At 40.5% G+C, this 26,907-nt stretch overlaps 1 protein-coding gene across 23 annotated transcripts in view; it reads left to right on the plus strand.

Moving 5' to 3' along the window:
• UNC79 (unc-79 subunit of NALCN channel complex) overlaps positions 1–26,907 on the plus strand; it is a 280,616-nt gene that overhangs the window by 220,661 nt on the left and 33,048 nt on the right. For all 23 annotated transcript variants that reach the window (XM_040478108.1, XM_040478112.1, XM_040478092.1 and 20 more), the window contains 7 exons: positions 1,842–1,954; positions 2,043–2,128; positions 3,017–3,190; positions 6,366–6,434; positions 9,387–9,497; positions 15,046–15,150; positions 23,532–23,609. In XM_040478108.1, the coding sequence (XP_040334042.1) occupies positions 1,842–1,954; positions 2,043–2,128; positions 3,017–3,190; positions 6,366–6,434; positions 9,387–9,497; positions 15,046–15,150; positions 23,532–23,609 (736 nt within the window). The remainder of the gene's footprint in view (positions 1–1,841; positions 1,955–2,042; positions 2,129–3,016; positions 3,191–6,365; positions 6,435–9,386; positions 9,498–15,045; positions 15,151–23,531; positions 23,610–26,907) is intronic.

A 26,907-nucleotide genomic window follows, 5' to 3' on the forward strand; every position in this document is an offset into this window, starting at 1 on the left:
GTGTGTGTGTGTGTGTGTGTGTGTGTGTGTGTGTGTGTGTGTGTGTGTTCTCTTGATCCATTCATCAGTTGATGGACATTTGGGCTCTTTCCATAATTTGGCTGTTGTTGATAGCGCTGCTATAAACACTGGGATGCATGTATCCCTTCAAATCAGCATTTTTGTATCCTCTGGATATATTCCTAAAAGTCCAATTGCTGTGTCATAGGGTAGTTCTATTTTTAATTTTTTGAGGAAATTCCACACTGTTTTCCAGAGTGACTGCACCAGTTTGCATTCCTGCCAATAGTGCAACAGGGTTCCCCTTTCTCCACCGCCTCACCAACATCTGTTGTTAACTGAGTTGTTGATTTTAGCCATTCTGACTGGTGTGAGATGGTAACTCATTTATTTGTTTGTTTGTTTGTTTGTTTATAGAGAGCACATATGTGCAAGCAGGGGAGGGACAGAGAGACAGGGAGAGAGAGAATCCTATGGAGTCTCCATGCCTACTACAGAGCCTGGCACAGGACTCAATCTCATGACCCTGGGATCATGACCTGAGCTGAAATTAAGAGTCAGATGTGTAACCTACTGAGCCTTTTATTCTTTAATATGTTGAATTCCATTGATTGGATTTTGAATATTAAGACCTTCTTACATTCTTGGGATAAACTCTACTTGGTCATGGACCATCATCCTGTTTATAGTTGGATTCAATGTCCATGAAGACTGTTGGTTTAGTTTAGTTTACTTTAGTTTTGTAATGACTTTATCGGATGTTAGTTCTAGGGCTATGCCAGCCTCATAAAATAAGGTGGGAAGGGTCCCCTCATTCCCTAATTTTTGAAAGAGTTTGTGTGAGTTTGGTGTCATTTCTGAATGAAGAATGTTTTTGACCTGTGAGTTTGAATCAGCATTTCTGGGTAGCATAATAACAGTTTAGGTAAAAGGGACTTTTTACCGCCGACCTATTCGGGCTCTTTGATTTTTTTTCTTCTTTCTTCCTTTGGTAACTCACTGTCTAATCACCTCTGGGAACATCCTTCCTGATCCTTTGGTCTCTGGGGCCACATATCACCTCTTGGCTCCCTGTTTTCATGGGCATAAGTGATGTGGAGGGTGGGGATCGACTGCACAGATCAAAGCCCTCTCCTTTCTGTAAGTACCAGCTCAAGGCACCCCAAGAAAAATTGTCCTGTCTCCCATTAGGTATGAACATTTCTCCCTCCCTGCATTTTCCCTTAGATCAGCTCTCTTTAGCTAATGACCCTTCGTGGGAGGATCTTGCTGATAATCTCATCCCGGTTTTCATCCTGACTCTGCCATTTTCTGGATGTGTAGCCTTCGTGGGTCACATTTTCTCTCTGGGCCTCAGAACCTTCATCTGTACTCTGGGGTGGCTGGAAGAATTAGTCTGGCACCCCTCTGACATTTCCTGGTTCTCTCTTTCTAGAAGCTTCTTATTAACAGGGATTCCGTGCAACTGTAGTATTTCATCTCACTGATGAAAAAGACAGTGGGATATTCCATAAGAGGACTGGTGTGTAAATGCCTGAACTCTAAATAAGCCAGTACAGAGGGGCGCCTGGGTGGCTCCGTGGGTTGAGCATCAGACTTCAGCTCAGGTCATGATCTCACTGTTTGTGAGCCGGATCCCCCGCCTCAGGCTCTCTGTAGTCAGCACAAAGCCCACTTCGGGATCCTTTGTCCCCTACTCTCTCTGCCCCTCCCCCACTCATGCTCTCTCTTTCTCTCTCTCAAAAATCAACATTAAAAAAAATAAACAAATACAGAAATACCTAAGCTCACGCTGGTTGCCCCATGAGTCCTTGTCTTTTCTCTCCCCATTCACCCCCCAGCATGATGGTTCCCGGCAACGCAGCGGGGGTGGCCAAGCAGTTCCTACGCTGCATCTTCCATCAGCTGGCCCCCAACGGCATCTTCCCACAGCTGTTCCAGAGCACTATCAAAGGTAATTCCTTCACAGGGAATCCAAACACCACAAACGTGGCTACTCGCTGAAACCCCAATGCTTCTAAATCTGACTGTTGACTTTCCAGATGGGACTTTCTTACGGACCTTAGCCACGTCTCTCATGGACTTCAATGAGCTGAGCTCTCTCGCTGCTCTCAGTCAGCTCTTGGAGGTAGGTTTGCTTTGATGACTGTCTAAGCCCCCGCCGAAATCGCAGCTGAGGAAGAAGGCCTGTCATTTAACTGAAAAATTAAATTTAAACTAAGTATTAACACGTGTCCAATTAATCTTAAATTCTTTAAATGTTTAAAATTAATTAAAAATTAGAATTGCCAACGCATGGAAGAGTGCCAATTGGACGTTGCTGTTGTGTGTGGATTGACTGTTTATTTAAAGCTCCTTGGCCACCCTCAACTGAGGGGTGGATGGCAGCTGTTAAGCGCTCACCTGCACTGAGCTTTCAGGCTTTCCAAATGCGCAGTGGGTGGAGCTGTGTGCACTGTATTGCGAGACTTGGATTCTGCTTATTTAGCATGAGGTTTTGGATTCAGGTCCTGCTTCTGTGCTCAGTCATGAGACAACCTCAGTTCTCAGTTCCATTGCCGGTTCGTATCCGGACGCTTGGGTTCACGTGTCAGGTCCTCTGCTTTGTAGCGTTCTCAGTTAGCTTGCAGGGTTGGCCAATGGCCCTATAAACTTCGCTGCTTCTGTAGTCATTACTCTCAGGCTTTGGCCAGTGGAGTTTCCAGCAAGCATCGTTCATTGTGTCTTCTTAGCACCTAACCACACCAACTGCAGATCCTTAAAATGTGTTTCTTATTTCTTACTCACATTTCACCTTCTCCCACTGAATTAAAAGTCACAGTTTTTCCCGTTTGTCCGAATTTTTTGATTCTTCTCTGTTCGCCTCCTGCCAATTACAATGAATAGCCTATATAGTAGGCACACAACACATGTTTAATCCGTGAATGTGTGATTTTTAAAGCTGATCTTCGACAAATAGCTCTCTGAATCCCCAAGCTGTTTCAGCAGTTGATTGCCTATGCTTTTGTGTTTTTAGGGTCTAAATAACAAAAAGAATTTACCAGCAGGGGGTGCTATGATACGCTGTTTGGAAAACATTGCTACCTTCATGGAAGCTTTGCCCATGGATTCTCCTAGCAGCCTCTGGACCACAATCAGCAACCAGTTTCAGACGTTTTTTGCCAAGCTGCCTTGTGTTTTGCCTCTAAAGGTAAGCTGAGTCCAGGATTTCATCTGCAATTGTGATCTTACAGTTTGCAGACCATCTGCTTACAGAGATTTGATGTTTCATAAAGGGCTGTAAGGAATCTCTGTTAGCCAGAGAGTGCAGAGCCTTCTGTAGCTTGATGTCTCCAAGTGTTACAAACTTAAAAAGCAAAATGTGTTAGGCATTTTGACGTAGTGATTTCATGTTTCCAGTTGATTTTTAAAAATCAGGAAGATAGTAGTAGATGGTGTTTATCTAGAAATTTTTTTTCAATAAATGCCTAAGTCAGTAAGTACATAGTTTTGTCTAAAAGGAGAGTAGACATACCATGTAAAGCTAAATTTCAGAGAACTAAAGGGAAGTGATTGTTTACGTGTTTGTGAGTAAAGTACTTACTTGCAAGGCCAAGGTGATAATTATGTTTCTGTTTGGCTGCCTTACCACTACCACCATTGCCCCCTCCCTGTGGCCACCATACCACTTTCCAAGAATACACACACAATTACCTAGCTGTGAACCTCGTGACCTAAGGAGAATTTTTGACATGAGTCCATTAAATGCAGAAGCAGAACTCTATACTGTTAAAGCTGGAAGAGACCTATAAAAACCATCCCTTTCCAATGCCCCCCATTTTCCAGATAGGGGACTGCAAAATCAGAGAGGTGGTGGCTATGTGAGGATTAGAACTCAAGACTCTTGACTCCTGACCCAGTGCTCTCTCCACTAATAGTGTCCTAGAGTCCTTCTACAGCAGGGGCGAATTGAAGGCATCTAGTCTGTATAGTAGGGAGAAAGGAGGTGGCTGTTAGTGGTCGTTTCTATGTCTTTGAACCTCATTTGCTCCATGAGCTTTTTGAGCTTTATGCAGATCACAGAAATATTCAACTCACAATAAAATCAATCACTTGTTGATCTGACAAGTGAAGTTACATGTTGGTAGCACCGTTTCTCAAATGAGTATTACATGTATATAAAATGTCTTATAAAGATGAACCACCCCCCGGGGCACCTGGGTAGCTCAGTCAGTTAAGTGTTTGACACTTGGTTTCAGCTCAGGTCATGGGCTCCACACTGACAGTGCAGAGCCTGCCTGGAATTCTCTTTCCCTCTCTCTCTGCCCCTTCCTCTCTCTCTCCCTCTCTCTCTCTCTCTCCCTCTTTCTCAAAAATAAATAAATAAACTTTAAAAAAAAAAAAAAAAGATGGACCACCCCTGATAATGCCTTTTTCCAAATTGGCAGATTTGGAATATGTGACCCCAAAATAGGGTCTGTAAGGATAATTCAGGGACCCTTAGCTTGGTGTGTGCTGTTTTCTTTGAGTCGGAAGTTACTGTGACAAGTGGAAATTCTGAAATCTTTACCATCTCTCACATCCTATAATCCTATCTGCTCACAAATATAGAGTAGCTGAGTAAATCCAAGCAAAGAGGGTTAGTACTGTACTTTGAAACCATGTGGTATATAGATACTGTACATATACATGTAGAAGATTAAGTGATGCATTTTAACACGGCCACATGGAGCCTCCCTAGGACCAAGAGCCATTCAGGGCTGTTCATTGCATAAAGCCACACACTTGAAGAGAAGGGGGTGAGTCAGGCATGACAAATTCACATGCCTGTAGGTTGATACGATCATCAAAATATTTAACTTGATCACTGACCAATTGGAAGTATTGCCAGCAGTAAACAACTGGTAAGCCTAATTTGTGACAATCAGCCTTGCCCATAGGGACCCTGACTACAAGGTTAATGAGTAGAATGGGATATGGTTATACCGAGAACTGAGACCCTTGAGAACAGGAAAGAACCAGTCCCTTCTAATGAGTCCATATGCTGCAATACACCAGCCAATTGTCATGTGGGAATTAAGGTTTTGTATCATTGGTCTTCCCATGTTTTTGAAGATGATATTTCCTGGTTTTTAAAACACCGTGGGGAGCTAATGAACAGCCAGTTTTCAGCCCCTGGTTTAAAGTAGTGTAAATGTCACATGAACTCCGATGGGTGTTAAGCAGATTAAATAGACCAATAATTCCCTTAGAAGGTACCTGTAAAATACTTCCAGAATTAAAGCAAAAACTTGCCCTGGTAGATCAGATCCAGGCACTGTCTCTGGTCATCTTCTGCTTTGTTTTTAATACCTTCGGAAAATCTTAAACTGTCGAAAAACCTTCTGTAGTTCTCATCAGTGTAGAGATGTGGATCTCAGACTTCGGAGTGCACCGGTGCTCCTGCAGGACTGGCTAAAATCAGATTCCTGGGCGTTGTTCTAAGAGTTTCTGATTCACTGGGAGTACAACCTGAGGATTTGTATTCTGACAAGTTTCCGGGTAATTAGAAGTGCTGCTGGTCCAGGGGTTATTCTTGGGGAACCACTGGCTTAATTTGTACTATCTTAAAAGGCTAGTATTCTACACAGCTGCAGGGATTTAACTATAGCCTACCATTGTGATAGGCTTACAGTGTTAAATAAGATTTATTTTTGTTGTAACATTTCTCCCCTTCCTCCCCATACCAGTAAAATCAATTTTAAAAGTATATTTTGATTACGGAATCTTGCCAAAATGCAACACTAATAGATTTTTGAGGCATGATTTTTTTTCTTGTAGAAATTTTGCTGCTTTTTCCCAGGTTTTTGTCATATCCTTTAGCAACAGAGAAAGGGCAGATGAAACTGGTTCTTATTTGGATTAATAAGCCTAATGATTTTAAATAGATTTGAGTAGTTTTTTTCCCAACATGGGAAAATTTCACAAATTAGTGTACCTCTTTAGAGTTGGACACATTTAATACTTACCTATCCACCTCTCTGTCAGTCTGTCCACCCATCCATCCACCCGTCTATCCATTCATATATCCATCCATCCATCCATCCATCCATCCATTCAATTCTTTATCCAACTATATAATTTAATTTTAAGAATATATCTTTGAAAAGTGGTTTAGGAGCTGTGTTTAATTATTTAGTTGTTTAACATTGCTTAATTAATGGCTTAATTATGTTTTTTTAAAACCTGAGGATTTTTTTCAGCATGAATATATGGCATAGAAAACTGTAAGGAGGTAGCTATACTTGAGATTTTTCCCCCTAAAAAAAATGCTTATAAAAAATACATGAAGTAAAAGATACATTAAGAAGGGTACTGACTTTTATTGTTTTCATATTTGTTCACAGTGTTCTTTAGATTCCAGTTTGAGAATTATGATTTGCCTCTTGAAGATACCCTCTACCAATGCCACAAGGGTATGTATTGTATGTTTCAGAAAAACAACCCATTGGTTATTTAGTTATTTTTTTAACCTAAAAAGACAGGCATATAGTAATACTGGAGAAATGGTTACTGCATACTGAATGTTTCACTTTCACACACCTTGACAGTTTCTAGTATGAAGAGTTCTAATACATCACAATATCATTTTTTTGCAATTAGTCCTCTTAATCCTGGGCCAGGGCCATCAGGCTGCCCTTCATATTATGATCTAGGTGATCCTTCTAAACACAGATCTTAATGCCTTGGTTCCGTGCTTAAAAGTCTTTGATCACATCTCATTTCTTTTAGGATAATATCCAGATTCCTTAATGTGGCATACAAGAAGGTATTTCATTAATTTGCCAGCCTACCTTTCTAATTTCAGCTTGGGCTACTTGTACCATCCCCCATGCCTCCTGTTTACTTTCAGAATCATCATCATTATCATCAAAACAACAAGCACTCTTTGTTGAACACTTACCATATGGCAGGCATTATGCTAACTGCTTTACATTTATAATCTTATTTAATTTCATACTTCCTTGCCTTTGCTTAGGCCATTTCCTCTGCCTGAAATGCTTTATACTTTTGCTGGTGAGTCGAACTCCTTCTCATTCTTCAAGATGATAATCTGAATCCCATTTAAATTTCAAAAAATGGATATGAACTCTCCGTAGCAAATTCCTCCTATATCAGATCCCACAATACTCTATAGAGCTTTCTATATTAGCACTTACATGGTACAAACGTTTCCCCAGTGAGACTGTGAGCTTCATGAAGTCCAGCACTGTGTCTCATTCACCTTTGTATTCCTGCTTGTATTCCATTACACACAATGGTGCAATAGTTTGTATTGCAATGGCTTGTAACTACTAGTTAATATACCAAGAAGCCCCACCCCCTGTAAATTCATACCTTGACTGTGTTTTTATAAACTAATACTTTGTGCAGGAAAGTTACAAAGAGATCACTTGATCTCATCTGCTCATTTATAGATAAGGAAACAGGCTCAGAGAGATAAATTGTCTTGGCCAAGATTACATAGCTGGTTAGTGGAAAATTTGAGACTTGAACCTAGACCCTTTGATTCCAACCTCCTTAATTTTTCTGTTGTACCATATTGCCCCATCACTATGTGATTGCTGGATAAAATAACAAGTTTCTGTATAGGTTTGAATTCAGGTTTCCTTTTTTGATGAGTAAAGATGCAGTATATATCAACTGGAGATACATTCCTGACCTTATTCATCCATCATCAGTATTTCAAGGCAACATTAAACAGAGCTAAGAATATTGAATCAACAGTACTGTGTCAAGAGGTTCCTCTAAGATTTTCTATATGGGTTTCTGTGGGGAATATAAACAAAGGACATAATTCTTATCCTCAGCAGCACCTAGCTGTAACAAATTCATTTTTGTATCAATAAAGAAAAAAGATCACAAACATTCTCATATCTTTTGATTTAATCATTCCTTTTCTGGGAATCTCTTCTAAAGAAGAAAATGAAAATGTAAACTTCACATAAAAACGTATATAGTGGGATGTTATTTATAATAAAATGTGGCTTTTGTGCCATTAAAATGGATGATTATAAAGAAATAGCATTGCAAATTTCCTATATATTATTAACAAAATGCAATTAACAAAATGTAGGATTGGATGTGTGTAAGATTTTAGTCGAATGAATTGGAATGCAGCAAAGAAGGAAGTATGTAAAAATGTTATCTCGAGGTGGTGGGATTATGGACTTTTATTTCCTCGTATGTACATTCCTGCAGATCCTGCGTTTGTGCATTGAGTGTATTTACTTTTATAATGCAGACAATTAGGACTATGGAGGTTGAGGAGTAGTGGAAATCACATGAAGTCTTTCGGAGTCCAATTAAAATTCTGTCTCCCCTAAAGGGTGGTTCTGCCTTGGGAAACTTGCCCTGGAATTTGGATTTGAATTCCATTCAATAGCTGTATGGCCTTAGGCAAGCTGCTTGCCTGCTTAAGTCTCAGAGGAAAATAGGGGCACCAAAGCTCCAGAGTTCTAACAGCGATGGAGGACTCACTGTTGCCAGGTGCTTTACCTGGGTTATCTCCTGTATTCTCGCAGCAACGCTAATGAGGTGGAGGCCATTGTTATCCTTGTTTTACAGAGAGGAGAACTAAGTCTAGAGAGGTTAAATCACTTACTCCAGGTCACAGAGAGCCAGAGTTTGAGAACAGTTGTGTGAGAGTCTAAGGCTTGTGGCACTATTATAACATACCATCTCTCCAGGATTGTCGTAAGAAATTTGAATGGGAAAAACATATAAAAGCATCCAACTCTGCCTGATACTTGGTAGGTGCTCAAAAAAAAAGTGTTTCTAAATGACTTCAGAGAGCGTATGGATCTAAAACTGACCAGTTAGGGGTGGGATTCAGATGGAGAAACCAAAACTGTGCCTTCCTGATGCACATAGGCAGGAAGCTGGTTAATGATGAGCATTATCTGAGTGAAAGTGCCTTGTACTTACTTGCTGGATGGTTTGTGCAACTTAAAACTGAGATGAGAGCTTTTAAAGGAGCTGGATGGATGAGCCCAGAGATGCCTACAGATTCTGAGAAATACAGTGGAAAATCTTAGAACAAACCTCACAAAGTCTTGATTGCTGGGGGTGGACATAAGGACAAAATTGGAGTTGAATAGCTTTATAAATGATGCCACCTGGGAAAGTAAGAATTTTTTTTTTTTTTTTTTTGAGGAACAAGATGATTAAATCATTCTCTTTAAAGGCACTGACTGAATGTACAGTTCTGTTCTTGTTAGACCAATAGTGTTACTCCACTAGCCACCTGGCAACAGATTTTAACTAAAGGAATGATCCCATTAGTTTAAGTATCAGAAGACTTTAATACTTTTTTTTTAAATTAAAGAATCAGCAGTTGGTTTTATTTGGCCCCAATCTCATTGCAGAGTCTGTTGGAACCATTTTCAAAACTGCTCAGCTTTGTGATTCAGAATGCCGTCTTCACTTTAGCCTACCTGGTGGAGGTGTGTGGTTTGTGTTACCGAGCTTTCACAAAGGTAAGGTTGCGTATCCGTTTGTTCTGGGGAAACTGAAAACTGGCAGAAACATTCTTTCTAACCGGTGTCAATGCTTGTTGCATTCATTGCTTCACTGTAGTTAAAAATGAGTAATTCTACTGAGGTCTAATAAATATCACGGGAAGGAAACACTTTATGCAAATCTATATAAACTGTATCTTAATTATACAAACTTGGAGAAATGAGGCTCATATGGTTTAGAAGAGAAGAGAGATTTTGAGTAAAACGAGATAGTGGTTCTAAATGACCTCTTAAGGTCCTTTTCAAGTTCACCATCCCATGATTAGTGGGCAAGCCATAACTCCGGGTCATTTTTATACCCAAAGTAGAAAAATATCAGCTTGTCATTTGTAAAAAAATCCTGAGGAGAGCTCCTTAATTCTCATCACTTGTTTGTCTCTCCACTTCTGGGTTCTCTTGGCCTCTGAGATTGTAATCTCATCTTTTGTCATCTTGCCTTCATAATGGTTTCTGTATTGCATTATCTTTCTTCTCCCCTGGCCCACTGCTGAGGAGTGGAAAAGTACTGCTTGCCCAGTGCCTGTAGCAGCCTTGTTGGAGCTGGTAGATGCTGTCCTAAAGGAAAAGCAAGGCCAATTGGGAGCGTTTCTGCCCTCAAGAACAGTGTACAATGTTACTCACCCAATTTCCAAATTTTCCAACTTTCTTTTCAGTGGGGACTCTGTTTCTGTTGTTCTCCCTTGAACATCTAGAATATTCCATTTTTCATGTTGTCCACTTCTATAAGCCTTTTATTTTCCTCATTAAAAATCTAATTTTCTATCAAGTCTTTCATTCTATTTAAAACACTCTTGTCTTTTTTTTCTTACCGTCTTGTGTCCATTCTGCCATGTTAAGTGTTCCATGATAATCTTGTCTTTAGTCTTTCTGATTATAAACTTATTACTCTGCTTGGAGTTTTCTAACTACCTAAATAATCAGCATTTTTTTTTCTTCTTTCAAATCCTTCCTGAAAAATAACTTCTTTTTTTTTTTTTTGTCACTTAAAACAGTAGATCTATAGGACACAGTACCAGATGCAATGAAAAGATATACAATGAAAAGAAGTTATTTTATTTCTTCATTTTCTTTATGCTTGGTGTGTTTGAATTATGCACTTTTTAAAGGGGAAGAACCATAATGAATTTGTACTTTCTATGTTGTGCACTGTAGAGATTGACCACAGAGGAACTTCCACTTTTTTAAAGTCAAGATATTCTTAGTTTTGAACATTCCTTATACATTATATGCTCTCCTACCCCACGATTGCTTTAGTGACCTTCTACTTCCTGTTGTCATCTGCCCATCTCCAGTGGTCAAACTCAAAATAACTCTTACTTGTAGAAAGCTAGCGTGTTCCCACCTTCTTCATAGATAATGGGAAACTATTGGAAATGGCTTCAGAAAGAGCAGTATCTAACTGAGCATTCTCCCTTGTTTAATCAAAAGAAAAGGCATAGAAAGGTAAGGGCTTTGTAGACTTCTCCTTCTGGCAATCTGGCAGCCTAAATACCTGAAAACTGTCCTGCTTAAAATAATAGAAGTGCTGGGTAAAATGTAATGAATATGATTTTAAATGTATTGGTAATTTTATAAGAATGAAAGGGGCAAAATTGGAGAGGAGATTGAGAACCAGAGTGGGAAGCATATAAGCTGATATTGTAGCAGTCTTGGGTGGGGGAGTTGCTTGTCTTGGGAGCTTAGTGGCTCAAAGTTTGTTTTTTAGATTTGCATGTATCTAATTTTATTTTGCTTATTTGGTTTTTTAATTCAAGTATAATTAAATACAGTGTTATATTAGTTTCAGGTGCACGCCATATTGATTCTATAATTCTATACATTTCTTAATACTCACTGCGATTAGTATAGTCACCTTCTGTCATCATACAACATTATCACAATATTATTGACTGTATTCCCGATGCTGTACTTTTCATCTCCATGAATTGTTTATATTTACAACCTTTTAATCCCCATTATCTGCTTCATCTATCATCCCACCTTCCTCCCGTCTGGCAACCACCATTTTGTTCTCTGTATTTAAGAATCTGGTTTTTGTTTGTTTGTTTTGTTTTTTTAGATTCCACTTATAAGTGAAATCATGGGACACTTGTCTTTCTCTGTCTGACTGATTTCACTTGGTATAATACCCTCTGGGTCTATCTGTATTGTTGCAAATGGCAAGATTTCATTCTTTGTCATGGCTGTGTGTGTATTTGTATTATGTGTGTGTCCCTTTTTCGAATTCATACAGAGGTATTGAATGGATTAATGGTGTCTGGGACCTGCTATATTTGGAATTTGAAATATACTTTTAAATAATTCATAGATCAGAGGAGATAGGAGAATTTACAAAAATATTTAGAACTACACAAATATGAAAATACTACATTCTAAAGTTTGAGATATGGAGCCACAGAAATATTTAGAAGAAGATTCATAGTCTTAAATACTTCTCTTGGAAAAGAAGAGAAACAAAATGAGGTGAACAAGTCAAGTTAATAGGCATAACAGAGCAACCATACGAAGATTTAAAGGAAGGAAATAATAAAGATAAGATCAGGAAATAATGAAATAGAAAACATAGCTACAATGGAGGATCAGTACAACCAGAAGGGGGCTTTGAGGTTCTGACAAAACTTTGGTGAGACTGATCAAGAGAAGCAGAGAACAGGCACAGATAAAGACTATCAGCAGTGAAAAAGGGACCATAGCTGTAGACATAGCAGAGATTTTGAAATGAACAACTCTGTGTGGGTAAATTTGAAATCTTGGACAAGGGGACAATTTTCTAGAAGAATGTAACACACTACAACTAAGGAAAACAATGGCTAGACCTAAATGATTAAAAATTGGAATGGGTAACTATAAAACGTCCCAGTTTTAAAGATGACTTCTGTTAAACATTGAAGGAACAGACTGAGTTCCACTTTGTGCAGAGAATCAAAACCAGGGAACACTTTCAACATCCTTTGTGAGGCCAGTAGACTCTTGACACCAACTGGACAAGGGCAGTGGGAGAAAGGAAAACTATGGGCCAATTCTACTTCTGAGGTATACAAATTCTGAATGAATAATAGCAAATTAATGTGTTAAACATAAAGCCTCAAGGCCCAGTGAGGATTTTCTTGAAGTATAAGAATGGTTTATATATTAGAACATTGATTTATGTCACCATGATACCAGATGAAAGGTGAAAAATTTATATCATTATCTGAGCAAATACAAAAGAAGGATTCTATGTAATTCAACACCCATTTGTGATAATTCCTGTCAAACTAGGAATAGAAGGGAAATTCCTTAGCTTGTGCCTACAAGAAACTTCTAGGAAATGTTATACTTAATGGTGAAATGCCAACAGTAGTCCCTTTAAAATTGTAAATAAGACAAGAATGCCCATTATCACTGTTTATATTCATTATGGTCCAGGGGGTCCTACTCAATTCAGTAAGATAGGAAGAAGAAATCAAAGGTGTAAGGATTTGAAAGGAAAAATAAAACTCTCACTTTCCATAGATGATATGATTACAAATGAACCAAGGAAAATCTGCCTTTTTAAAACTTTTGTAAGAGTTCAGCAAGGATGCTGATTACAAATGAATACCCAGAAATCATCCACCTTTAATATTCAGCTACAAATGATTATAAAATATACTTTTAAAATGTCATTTCCTGTGGCAACAAAGAATAAATCTAACAAAAATGTGCAAGAACTTAATGGAGATAACCAGAAAGTTTTATTAAACAGCATTAAGTAAATGGAGACAGATCTCATGTTCATGGATGAGGACCCAGCATAATAAAGACAGCTAATTCTCATAAAATAACCTATAAATTTAGTATAATTTCAATAAAAAGTTTAGACTTCTTTCCTGATAATTATGGACTAGATCATTTCCTACTTAAAAGCTTAAAAAAATGAGCAAGATATTTTCTGAAAACTTCTTAAAAGCATCAAAATGCTAACCAGATTTAAATGAATCACCAGACTAAGATCCGGGAGAGCACAGCAATGCAGGGATGTGACTGAGACGCTGAGCTGCAGTTCTAGAAGATCCAGGAGGCTCGGGGAACAAGAGTCAGAATCCAGGACCTACCAAGAGCAGGGACTTGGTATGATCCTGCACCCCTGCAGCCCATCCCTGTTTGGTCAGGACGACAAAATAAAGATAACCCAGAGGTGAACTTGTCCTCACATAGATCGAGCTCAGTGTCAAGCCCTTTGGTGGCCCAAGATAAGACCTTACAAGGCTTGTGTGTTTATTAAGGTAACCCCGGACCAGGCTAGTACCTCCAGGGACCTGGCAAAAAACAGGCAGAAAGCTCTTTGGAGGAAGAGGCCTCAAATGATTTCTAGAAATAACTTTTTAAAAAAGTGTTCAGCATGCAAGGCTATTTGGGCATACAGGTGGCAGTATATATACCATGAGTGAAAATGAGGAAGAGGAAAAGGAAAAGAAAGTGGATGCAGACCCATTGGGTCTCCAGTTCCTTGGTTATGATCAAGAAAGGACACAGGAGGGGCTCCAAGGTGCTTGTGACGTGCTGCTGTTTGACCTGGGTGTTCAGTCTATATGAACCCATTTATCTGCACGTTTGTGTTTTATGTCCTTTTATGCATGTGTGTTATAGTTGACAGTAAAAAACTTGCAAAATTGAAAACAGTCTCATGTTCCGTTAACAGGAAAACAGATCAATGAATTTCAGTATGTTCTTATAATAAAATATTGTTAAACCCTAGTTAAAAGAACTACAACTACATGTATCAATAGGAACTAACTTCAAAAACGTAATGTAGCGAGAAATTATAAGCAGAAAGAGATGCACAGTATGATACTGTCAGAGAAAGTTAAAAACAAGCATGGAAAAATAATATTATACCTTGTAACGGAGGCATACATATGTAGTAAAAACATACATGAACTAGTAAGCACCAGATTCAAAATTGTGGCTACTTCAAGGAAGGGAGAAAGAAAAGAGAGCACCATACAGGAAGCTTCCACTGTTTCTGTGACATTACATAAAGCAAAATGTTACAATGTGTCAAAGATGAGTGGTGGTACCTAGTATGTTCCATTTATTTTTCTGTGTGCTTAAGCAGTCCATTTGAAAAGTAAGTTCCTCAGAGAGGATATGAGCCCCTGGAAACAGCTGTATATGTTTCTCTCTAAATCATTTTCTTTTGGAAAAAAAAATGCTTTTGGATTTAATTTCTGCATTTCTTAGAACCTATCATTTCCTGCAAGCAAAAACCAAATCTGGCCATTTCAGTATTGAAGAGACCTCCTATCTTTTTCTTACCCGTTGAATTATGTGCTCTGGGTGCTTCAGTAAACTCATTACACACACAAAAATGCCTTTTTAATTTTTTCCTTTCAGTTTTAATTTTATTTCTTAAGGACAGTTCATTATGCATATTCAAATACTGTTTTTCATTTCCGATCTGTGAATCTTTTGGAAACTCTTTTGACAGATCTATTCTGAGTTTTTAGAAATAGCTTACCTTCTTCTCTTTTGTTCTGTTTAGGAGCGGGATAAATTCTACTTGTCTCGTAGTGTTGTTCTGGAACTCCTGCAGGCCCTGAAGCTCAAATCCCCTTTACCAGATACAAACCTCCTCCTGCTTGTCCAGGTGGGCTTATGCATTGTTTGAAATACTTTCCACGAGATCCACTATGTTTGGAAAAATTAAGGAAGGTGTGGGGCATATGCAAAAATCAAATATCTCTGCCCAGAACTGAGAAATAATCTCTTACTTGAGCCATAATCGAACCAATATTACACACTTAACACCCCCACTGGCTAAACAAGACAAAAAAGGAGTATTTATTTTGTCCCTACTGTGGAACTAGTTCTGTGAGGGGCAAAGAGAATAATGAAACAATAATTTCTGCCCTCAAGAAATTTACAGCCAGGTAGGTCGGAGGGCAGCTCATTGACCGCTAATGGAGCTGACGGAGGACTAATGAAGCCACTAGTGGGGCACCAGGCTGAGGTCTGGTTGCAGAGTCCCATGCATGTGGGTGGGTCACCAAATCTCCTTGAAGAGCTGAGGGTGAGGGTAGGCCCGACCAGGTACACTCCGTGGTGGGATGTACAGAGTTCAAGCATGGTTGCAGGTGGATGTGAAAAGCACCAGCACCCACGGGAGCCCTGAGGCAGAGGGGCTTGAACGCATATAAGGCAGGTTCTGGAGAACTTACAGAGTTGGTGCTTTTGGCTGTAGGGTTGCTCGTGAGGGGCTGGAGCCCTCCATCCCTGGCTCCCTTAGCTCATCATCTTAGACAAGCATGCAGGTTTTTAATCACATGAGACCAGCTATGACTAGTGCCATGAGAGAGAGAAAGAGATATAAACAAAGTCCTGGGGGGAGTTGAGAGCAGGAGGCATCCCATCCCATGTGATGTGAAATCAGGGAAGACTTCATGAAGGAGGTGGCACTTGAGCTAGACCACAAAGGACTGCTGGGTGCAGGCAAAAGCCTTTCTATGAGGTTGGAGTTCAGCATGAGAGGCTGACTGGCTTCAAGCAATGGGGGTGGGGGGTGGGGAGGGAGGCTTCAACAGGAAGTTGGGACAAATTTAGGGATAATGACCTGAGGAAATCAGGTAACATGGGACCCCACCTCATACTCCCAAGGGTTGAGGCTAGACTTAAAAAAACTTGGCCATGAGCCAGGGCTAGGACCAGAGTATCATTCAGACTGCCTTTGTGCAAAGTGCGCAGTAAATGAGTCACGGCTGTTTTATTCTTCCTGATGAGCATTAAGACCCGTCCTAGGGGCTTGGCCGACAAAGTTGAGGTTAAATGACTGGAGGAAAATGGGAGCTTGATATCAAGGAACGAGGCAAGTTTCCCTGAATCTTAGGTACCTTGGGTGCCATTTGGAGAGATGAGGGAGAAGGAAACATTCTAAGCACCTGTGATGGGCTATGCTGGGTGCTTTACATGTTACCCTTAATCCTTACTGCCATGTGAGGTATTAGTTCTGGACCGCAGATGAGAGACAGGCTCAGGGAGGTACAGTGACTTGCCCAAGAGCACACAGCTGGCAGAAGTGGTGTCCGCATCTGACCACAGGGTCTGTTCACAGCCCGGTCGGGCTCCTTGCATCACTCGCCCCTCTTACCGTAAGAGCTCCTAGCTGTTTGCAGTGCCTTCCTCTCTCTGCACACAAATCCGGTCTTCCAGCCTCTGGCTAACTAAAGGAATTCTGCTAAAACTCTGCTTTTTCTCAAATCACTCCCTGCACTGATAACCTGCACTGACCTGAACTGTGCTGTCTTCCATCCTGTGGCCCCATGTGACCCTTCAGTAGTATCTACAGATGTTTACTGGCCATCTGTCTGGGGCTAGATTCTAGGGGTATAGCAATGTAAAAGGCATAAACCCTATCCTGATCATGTGCTAACGCCTATACTGAAAGTCTGCACAGTATGTAGAGTGCCGAAGAGGAGGGAGTGGCCAGCTCAGCCTGGGAGATGGAAGAAGGCTCATTAAGCCACTAGGAGCCCAGACCTGGCCCAGGTGCTGGGGAAATAATGAATAAGCCATGCCTCCTTCCTTCCAGGAATTTGCTGTCCAGGAGGTGAAGCTGACATGTAAGCAAGCATTTCCAACACAGGGTGATGGGTACAGTAGCAGAGGTGTGCACTGAGTAAGGAAGTGTGGTGTAGAAGAGGGACCGTATGGACCTTAAAGTATGTGCCGAAGTTCAGGAGTTTACCAGGGAGAAGAGGAGGAACCATACCCATCATTTACTATCTAAGATTCACTACTGATCTCCTTCCTCCCCTGCCATATACTACTAATCCTTAGAACCAGAATTGAATTTTTCTCAAAGGCATGAGATTTAATAAGAAGTTGGTGTACTTTCAGTGAGCCATGGCCTAGCTTTGCGGGGCACACTGGAGCTGGCTGAGAGCAGTGATGGCTGGCGAGTGGCAGCAGTGAATGTCAGGTACAATATAGTCAGAATGAAATGGCTCCCATTGTATCAGGATGCTAGAAAACCCCAGAGGAAGACAGAAGAACAAATCAGAGCCAGGAGCTACTGGCCTTCCTAAGGAGAGGCAGACTTTGAATCTCTACCAGTGGATTGCCACTGGCCAGCCCTTCCTACTTATGCCTGGGCAGCACCACTGCTTTTGAGTACAAACAACTTTGACCCAAACTGACCGTAAGGATTGATGGGATCGACACTGGTTTGGAGAAGAGGGTAAGTGAACTGGCCTTAGTGAAAAAGCCCGTGAGGGATTTAAGCTAGCGGGTTGACAGTGTCTGGGAGTCACTTGCTTCTGATAGCGTTCTGGATGGGAACCTGCCGCCTCAAAACAGCCTGGGTTTCCAGATGCTGAAGGTGCTTTCCTGCTTCCATGGGAGAACGTTTCCTCAGTTGCCCTCAATCTTGAGCAGAGCTAATATATGTGGCTGATCTTCTTGGGGTCTAGCATGCCGTTCAGTGACTGCTGCTGGGGCCTGGCTTTCTGTGAAGTACATTAGTCAACCATAATAAGCACTTGTCACAAGACAGAAAAAGAACACTGGCAGTTTAAATTGCCCAGTGTTTAAGGAAACCATGAAAACAATGATTATTGTATCACAGCTAGGTGAATAAATAACAAAAACAAATTAGCTTTAGGAATAAAGAAGCCAAAAAAGTAGATTGTTCTGAATGTGTTTTTGTTTTTTTTTTTTTTGGATTCTCATATACCATTTCAAATAAATACCATCTCCGTCTTTTTAAAACCAGTATGTATTTGTCATGGAATCATTACATTTTAAGAATCTAGTTGTAAAATTATTTGGGTTGGAGAGGTATTTCAGAGAAGATTTGAAGTCATGCCAAAGAGAAACAACTTTATGAATAATGTTTCAATCTTCCCAACAAAAAATATTAAACGTTATGCTATTTTGAAGTCTTATGTCTTTGTTCTATATACAGTCCATTTTCATTACTGAGAGAAATAAAAGTGAGGCATGCTTTAAAAAACCAAAGTACTTTCCATCTCTGCCTGGTAGTTCCTGGCTAAGCCACGGAGAGAGGTCCTCCATGGGGCCCCTCATGGGTTGAGGGAGAAGCATCTTTTGTCTCTCTTCAAGAATAGGACATCTTTTGGTAGGGTTTCCCAGTTCCTTTTTCTCTTGCCCTTGACCGCCTGGTTCCTGCAGGTGTTCTCTGGAGGATGGCGGAGGTGATAGCCTTTCTCTGGTGGCTTCTCTTAGGCCAGTGAATGCAGTCTGCAGTCAGAGAAAAGCTTTCCTCTTTACTGATGGAGCATCAGTTTCTGGCAGCTAGAGGACCAGGCTCACAGTATGGACAGATAGTATGTCTGGGGCCAACAGTGACTTCTTCCACAGATATCAGCAAACATAATCTGATGGCAGTGGGGGTGGCTTTGTTGAACTGAAAATGGAACTTGGAAACAGAAAAGAAAGCAACAATTGGAAGGAAAAACTCCCCCGGTGATCCATCATGAGTGACACTAGCTCTATTAGTGACAAGATAGTCAGTTGCTCAGACCTTGGGTTTACCCTTCATTCTTCCATCCCACAGAGACCACCAGGGTATTTCCATTACTACTCCTCTAATAATGTCCTAGATAGATAAATTCACAGGCCTTGAGCCATTTATACTCTTCTCATAGATAGATGATACCTTTGTTGTTTATCAAATACTCTGCCCTTAAAGAACAACGAAACACTTGCCCAAGGGATGTGTGGCCACCCAAGTTTTAAATGTTTCAGGGTCATGATAGGTACCAATCTGTTTTTTAATTCCTAGAAATTCTTTCTAGAGGCCCGGCATCATGGGAAATCTCCCACCTGCTCTCTTGTGGTCGTCTATCCATAGACTCCTGTTATTTGTTTTTACCTGCATATAACGTCTGAAGGCCGTAAACGCGCAAGTGGATGTTTTATTTTTTAAAGAAAAAGAGGCTTGGAGGTAGGAAAGGATTTGCCAAATAAGAAAAATATATGTATTCTTCAGAATCTAAGTTGTCAACCACCAGGATATAGTTCTTCTGCACATTGGACAGATGGCCCTATCTTGTTTTAATTCAGACCTGTCAACATTTTAACTTTTCACTTATGACATCTTTGCTGCTGGTCTGCTGGAGATATTTTGGGTGTAATAGGTTATCATAAGTGTTATCTAGATAGATTAAAGCAGAATTTTCATAATAGGGTGATAACTCATTAAAAACTTCTGTAAAGGCTATATGAGCCCAAATCAAAATGAATTTCCTCAGCCCTTATTATGTGTTAAGAGTAGACATTGTGCTGATTTGCATGGAGCACCCCCACTGTGTGGGATACACCTGCACAGTCAAGTGTAAGAAACCGTGTGGGTGAAAGATTTCTCTTTTAAAGACAGGCTAGTGGTGGGCTAGAGGACAAAGAACTGACAGAGGGACGCCTCTTTTTAAGTCACAGATACTATTGACGTGGGGTATTAACATTAGTTGAGTTAGTAATAATCTGATCACTCTCTGGATGAGAGGTGGAGATACTATTTTGAGTCTCATTTTGATAATGAATTTAGTAAGACACATAATGGATATCGCCTTTCTTTTGTATTCTTTTGTATTCGTGTGGGAGTGTGTGTTTCAGTAGCATATTTCTGTCTCAAAGTATGAGATTCTTCCTTCTGCAACAGACGTCCTTCCCCTCTCTGAGTTTTAGTTATGTCTTTATATTGTGAGCAATTCTATAAAATTATAATGGGATTTTTCAGCTTATGGTTGGCAGCTATGTAAAAACAAGTGTTTATTAAGGTTTTAGTTGTACATATTATGTAAAAATTACACTGGATTTATTTTTATTTTTGATAAAAAAAAACTTTTAAAAAATGTTAATAAGTAAGCCCCATACCACACATGGGGCTCGAACTCACAACCCTGAGATCAGGAGTTGCATGCTCTACCAACTAAGCCATTGAGGTGCCCCCCGCCCCTCGCAATTACACTGGATTTAAATGCCTTGATAAAAAATAAATACTAGATGGTTTTATTTTTATTTTTATTTTTTTAGTGTTTATTTTTTGAGAGAGAGAGAGAGAGAGAGAGAGACAGAGCACAAGCTGGGGAGGGACAAAGAGAGAGGGAGACACAGAATCTGAAGCAGGCTCCAGGCTCTGAGCTGTCAGCACAGAGCCTGACGCAGGGCTTGAACTTACAAACCATGAGATCATGACCTGAGCCGAAGTTGGACGCTTAAACGACTGAGCCACCCAGACGCCCCAATAGTAGATGATTTTAGAGGCTTATCCACTTTTATACCTGTTAATACACCAGACTCTCCACGGTACTTCCATAAATTTGGGGGGGATTTCTGATTAATTGTGACTTCTAAGAGTTACCAAACATTTTAATTTGGCCTCATATCTTGGGGCTACGTGGCTGACGTGCTTCCATTATCCTACTCATTCTGCTTGGCTGAGTGTCATAGGTGAGAAAGGCTTCTGCTCAGGGGAGATAGAGACATTGAAGTATCGCTTCTCTGCGAATCTTCTCTTGCTCTCAAGGGCACAGCCAGGCCAGGCAAGCACACTTTTGGGGGCCCCCGGTGTGAACCCACCACAGAGCATCTCCACTGCCCTGACTCCCCTTCTCTCATGCTTACGTGCAGTTCTGTCCTCTCCCTTCTGGCCTCTCTTGGCTCTCATTTCTGTTGCAAAGAAATTAATTAAAATGTTGGTATCCTGACAGAGGTTTTGAAACTTAGTTATGAGTAGTTTGTCTTAGATTGCAGACTCTGATAGCTTTTGAAAATACATTTTATGGGAAAACATGTGTTATCTGCCAGGAGGTTGGGACTGTTTCTTCTTTTGATCATGTACTTCTATCAGATATTTTACTTTTTTTTACTGACAGGTTCTGGCCAAAGTTATAGGCTTTCCTTTTAAAAAAAAAAAAAATCTGATGTATTTACTTTTTTTTTTTTAATTTTTTTTTCAACGTTTATTTATTTTTGGGACAGAGAAAGACAGAGCATGAACGGGGGAGGGGCAGAGAGAGAGGGAGACACAGAATCGGAAACAGGCTCCAGGCTCCGAGCCACCAGCCCAGAGCCCGACGCGGGGCTCGAACTCACGGACCTTGAGATCGTGACCTGGCTGAAGTCGGACGCTTAACCGACTGCGCCACCCAGGCGCCCCTTGATGTATTTACTTTTAAAAGAAAAATTTTTTTTCTTAATGTTTTTATTTATTTTTGAGACAGGGAGAGACAGAGCATGAGCAGGGGAGGGGCAGAGAGAGAGGGAGACACAGAATCCGAAGGAGGCTCCAGGCTCTGAGCCATCAGCACAGAGCCCGATGCGGGGCTCGAACTCATGAGCCGTGAGATCATGACCTGAGCCGAAGTCGGACGCTTAACCGACTGAGCCACCCAGGCGCCCCTACTTTTTCTTATATTAGGAATAAGTCCTAGTTAGACAGCTGACAGAAGACATCAGCATTCCTGAATAAAATAATGGAAAGTTGCAGGTATTCCCTGGATAGTACCTGCTGATACTTTCTTTGCTAGATTCAGAGTTAATGGCCAAATAGATTCCTCAGCCTTCTGGAACTGTATTTGAGGCAAAGGGAAATGACTGTACATGAATGTAGAGTGGTGGTATGTATCTGCTCCTGCAATGTGGCTTTCAGAGAAGGCTCTGCCTGTTGTCCTCTGGCCCCCAGCTCAGTTACGTGTTGAAATACCTCTCTTGCAGGGCCACACTTGATGACCAGCTCTTGAACAAAGCCTTGAATGAGAAGCCTCAGGGATACTTGCCCTCAGAAGGTCTTCGGCCTAAATCTCTGCCTTGTTAGCCAAAGCCTGTTACCTATTTATTATGCTCTGATCCTGACCCCTGATTAGCCTGACAACATGCTGGTTTCTGGTCTTCATCAGGCCCCCGTGAGCTTTTCTCTAGCACCCTAACCCGTATTATTTCTCCCCAGTTTGCCAGGGAGCTAGCCTGCCTTGCTGAACTCCTCATCTTGATCTTCCTAACTTTTCTGTGCTCTTCTAGAGTGAGAGTGGAATGGGTTAGAAGGTAGGGCTGTCAGTGTGAAAGCTTTCAGAGCCACTGAACCATGCACAGCAGCAGCTTTGGACCCCAAATTTGTTGGGACCACCGGCCAGAGGCCAGAGAGGACAAATTAACCAGGACCTACTAGCTCATAGCAAAGTCTGCAGATTTCATGTGTAACTTTGTCTTGAAACCATTAATAAATAGCTGGGTGTTGCATGAGGTGGGAAACACCTATAAAAATCCATAACAAAGTAAATTAAATTGGAACCTGGCCAATCCGTCCTCATCCTGAGCTTGTCATAATTGGTTAATTGATTCATTTCACCAAGTTTTGCTGAGCCCCTCCATAATGTCAGGCAGGAAGCTAGTCAGGTAGGTCAGATGCATGGATGGAGTCTGTGCCCTTGGAGAGCTTGTAACAGGTTGTGAAACAGACTTCATAGGTCACTGCAGTCTAAGGTCGCAACTGTTATAGTGGAAGTGTGTGAAGTGTCCCGTGGGGCAAGGACAGGAGTGGGGGTGGGGTCATCATCAGCACAGAGGATAGGCATGGGTGAAGTTAGAGAAGACACAGGCAGATTGCTCACAATGAGGTTGGTTATATTTCTGTTTTCATTTTAAATGTATAATGATAGAAGTCTGGAAAATCTATGAGAAGTCAGGAACTCTCGAGAAGCACTAGGGAGTAAATATAATAACTTCAGAATAAATCTGACAGTGTTGATGTCTTTCCTTTCTCCCTTGATTGAATGCACCATTTCAGTGCCACTGAGCTGTCTGGGTAAAGTAAGAATCCATGTGTTAATCTCAGTACTATGATCCTCAATTTCTGATAGGAACAAACTGTCATGATTAGCAAGTCCTATATATCCAGGGCAGATTGTCACGGGAGTAAACACTAATGAATGTAGGCCAAGTTAATAAAACTATAAATAACTTATTACTGTCCAAGTGCTCTTAAAAGTAATTATGCTTTCAATTTCTTACTAGTTTATTTGTGCAGATGCTGGAACCAAACTAGCTGAGTCAACAATCCTGAGCAAGCAGATGATTGCCTCTGTACCTGGAGTAAGTCCTGACTGAATTAATCATCTCTACATTTTGTATTTCTTCTCATTTCCCCATTTAGTAAAAGAAGTAGTTTTGGCCTGTGTCCTGGCTCATTTTTGATAGAACAAACACTGTAGAATTGAAAACATGTTAGCATTTTTTTAAAAGAGAGGTGGTGAAAATTTATATTAACCCCAGCCCCTGGAAACTTTTAATTCCAGGAACCACGAGTAAAATTGAAGCAGCCAGTTAAGGGGAGGAGAGAAATTACCAGACATAAAAAATAGATTTGATTATAGTTCAGTTATTCCAGAATCACTTTTTTTTTAATTTTTTTTTCAACGTTTATTTATTTTTGGGGGGACAGAGAGAGACAGAGCATGAACAGAGGAGGGGCAGAGAGAGAGGGAGACACAGAATCGGAAACAGGCTCCAGGCTCTGAGCCATCAGCCCAGAGCCCGACGCGGGGCTCGAACTCACGGACCGCGAGATTGTGACCTGGCTGAAGTCGGACGCTTAACTGACTGCGCCACCCAGGCGCCCCCAGAATCACTTTTATTACACTGGCACCTGTTAACCAATTTGATTTGACTACTGCCAGAAAGAAATAAGCGTTGTGATACTTTGTTTTTCTTTACAATATTTCCTCTGAAAATTAAAAAATTCCCATTAGTGAACTATTTGGCAAAATAGGTTAAGATTCTCACTGAAGGGCTAAGGATGAGAAACCACAATAACATTGGTAGCAAGTTGACTGCAATGAAACTCAGAAACTTTAGAGATATTAATTATTCACTGAAAAAAATTATTTAAATTTTTAATAGAGACAATTTAAAAGAAAAAGGATCAGCTGTAATCCCTCTGCCAATCAGAAATATTGTTTTGGAAAATTTTTTCGTATTTTGATCTATTCAGTATGCTAATTTGCTTATTTCCATATTGTTAGAAGTTTATTTACTTTCCAGTTTCATTGCTAGTATGTACACACACACACACACACACACACACACACACACACACACATATTTCTATAAAGACCATCATTATGGTTATTTTGAATTCTATCCTTGGCATAAATTCCTTAGAGAGTAGGACTATCTTGATGGTATGTATTCTCATATTGTTTTCTAAAAGGGTTTTATTTATTTACACTTATAAGTATACCAATTTTACCCACAGTGCTAAACATTATATTTTTAAAATGCTGTTTATTTAATTTTTTTGATGTGGAGAAATTCTATGACAGAGGAAAAATAGTAATTCAACACAGAGATAATTTTACTGCCAACATATTAATGTATTTACTTTAACTTTTTCTGTGCATGTTTTTTTAAACATAGTTCAAACCATAGCATATAAATGTGGCTCTGGCTTCATATGTTATAAGCATTTACCCCAAAGTTTGGTGGCTGCAGAGTTATTACCTCATGCAAATGCACCATAAAATAGTGGTTAAGTGCACGGGGGTTAGACTCACACCAGAGTTTGAGGTCTGCCATTTACTAGCTGTGTGATCAGGAAAGTTATTTAACCTACGATTCTTGATTTGTATTATCTATAGAATGAGATATAATAGGGCCCAATGTCTAGTTTGAGGATTGAGTGAGATAATGTATGCAAAGCATATTAGCATAATGCCAGACATATAGTAAATGCTAAATAAACATAACCTATTAAAGAGAATATTAAGCAACATTACTTATTTTTGTATATTTTCATTAATTTCAATATTCTAATATATGAGAAACATCTTTGTGTTTAAATCTTTGTCCATATTTGAGACTATTTTTTTATAATAGATTTTGGGGAGTAGAATTACTAGACTATGCTTCTTAAATTAAAAAAAAGTTTATTTAGAGAGAGAGTGTGCATGAGCAGGGGAGAAGCAGAGAGAGAGGGAGAGAGAGAATCCCAAGTAGGCTCCGTGCTGTCAGTGCAGAGCCCGACATGGCGCTTGATCCCACAAATTGTGAGATCATAACCTGAGCTGAAATCAAGAGTTGGATGCTTAACTGACTGAGCCACCCAAGTGCCCCTAGACTATGTGTTTTTAAAGAGCTTTTAGTAGTTAGGGTGATGAAGGATGCCATGTGATGAATTCCCAGCCACTTAACACACAGAATGTTTATTGTTTGCTCATATAAAGTTTAAAAATTAATTAAACTAACTAATTAGTTTAATAAAATTAAGTTTAATTAATTAAATAAATAAATTAATGTTTATTTATTTATTTTTTTTTAATTTTTTTTTTCAACGTTTATTTATTTTTGGGACAGAGAGACAGAGCATGAACGGGGGAGGGGCAGAGAGAGAGGGAGACACAGAATCAGAAACAGGCTCCAGGCTCCGAGCCATCATCCCAGAGCCCGACGCGGGGCTCGAACTCCCGGACCGCGAGATCGTGACCTGGCTGAAGTCGGACGCTTAACCGACTGCGCCACCCAGGCGCCCCTAATGTTTATTTATTTTTGAAGGAGAGAGAGACAGAGTGTGAGTGGGGGAGGGGCAGAGAGAGAGGGAGACACAGAATCCAAAGCAGGCTCCAGGCTCTGAGCTGTCAGCACAGAGCCCGATGAGTGGCTCGAACTCACAAACCTGAGATCATGCCCTGAGCAGAAATCCGATGCTTAATCAACTGAGCCACCCAGGCGCCCTGCTCATATAAAGTTTGAATGGGTATCCTGATTAGAAGAAGGAGGAGGACTTTCAAATGAAAGTTTACGTGCAGCTCTCTGCAATTAGCTGGTGGCTGGGGAAAGAGAAGGGAATATGGTACATTGGAAGGTTCTCATGGGCCAGGTCTGAATGATGCCTATTACTTCTACTCCCATCCTATTGGCTAGAACTGTCATATGGGCACACCCAACTGCAAGCAATGATGGGAAATCTGGTTTAGGCACATGCTAGGGAGGAAGAGAAATGGTACTGTGAGCACTTTGCCAGTCTCTGCTGCACACTCACTAGTTTCCTGGTTTTTAGTTCTTTAAAACTCAGCATTTGCCACCTCTGTGCTGGCTTAAAAAATAATATCCCTAATAAATAAAAGTTTTATTGAAATCAACAAGTAAAAGACAAACATTCCAATAGCAATGAAAAAACAAAAACAGTTATAGGGGCGCCTGAGTGGCTCAGTCGGTTGAGTGACTGACTCTTGATTTCGCCTCAGGTCATGATCTTACAGTTCGTGAGACTGAGCCCCGTATGGGGCTCTGCATTGACAGCGGAAAGCCTACTTGGGATTCTCTCTCTCTCTCTCTCTCTCCCTCTCTGCTCTCCCCTGCTTGTGTGTGCACACTATTTCTCTGTCTCTCTCAA

Source organism: Herpailurus yagouaroundi, unplaced genomic scaffold, assembly GCF_014898765.1.
Source record: "Herpailurus yagouaroundi ecotype Mexico unplaced genomic scaffold, PumYag 141, whole genome shotgun sequence".
Classification (NCBI taxonomy): Eukaryota; Metazoa; Chordata; class Mammalia; order Carnivora; family Felidae; genus Herpailurus; species Herpailurus yagouaroundi.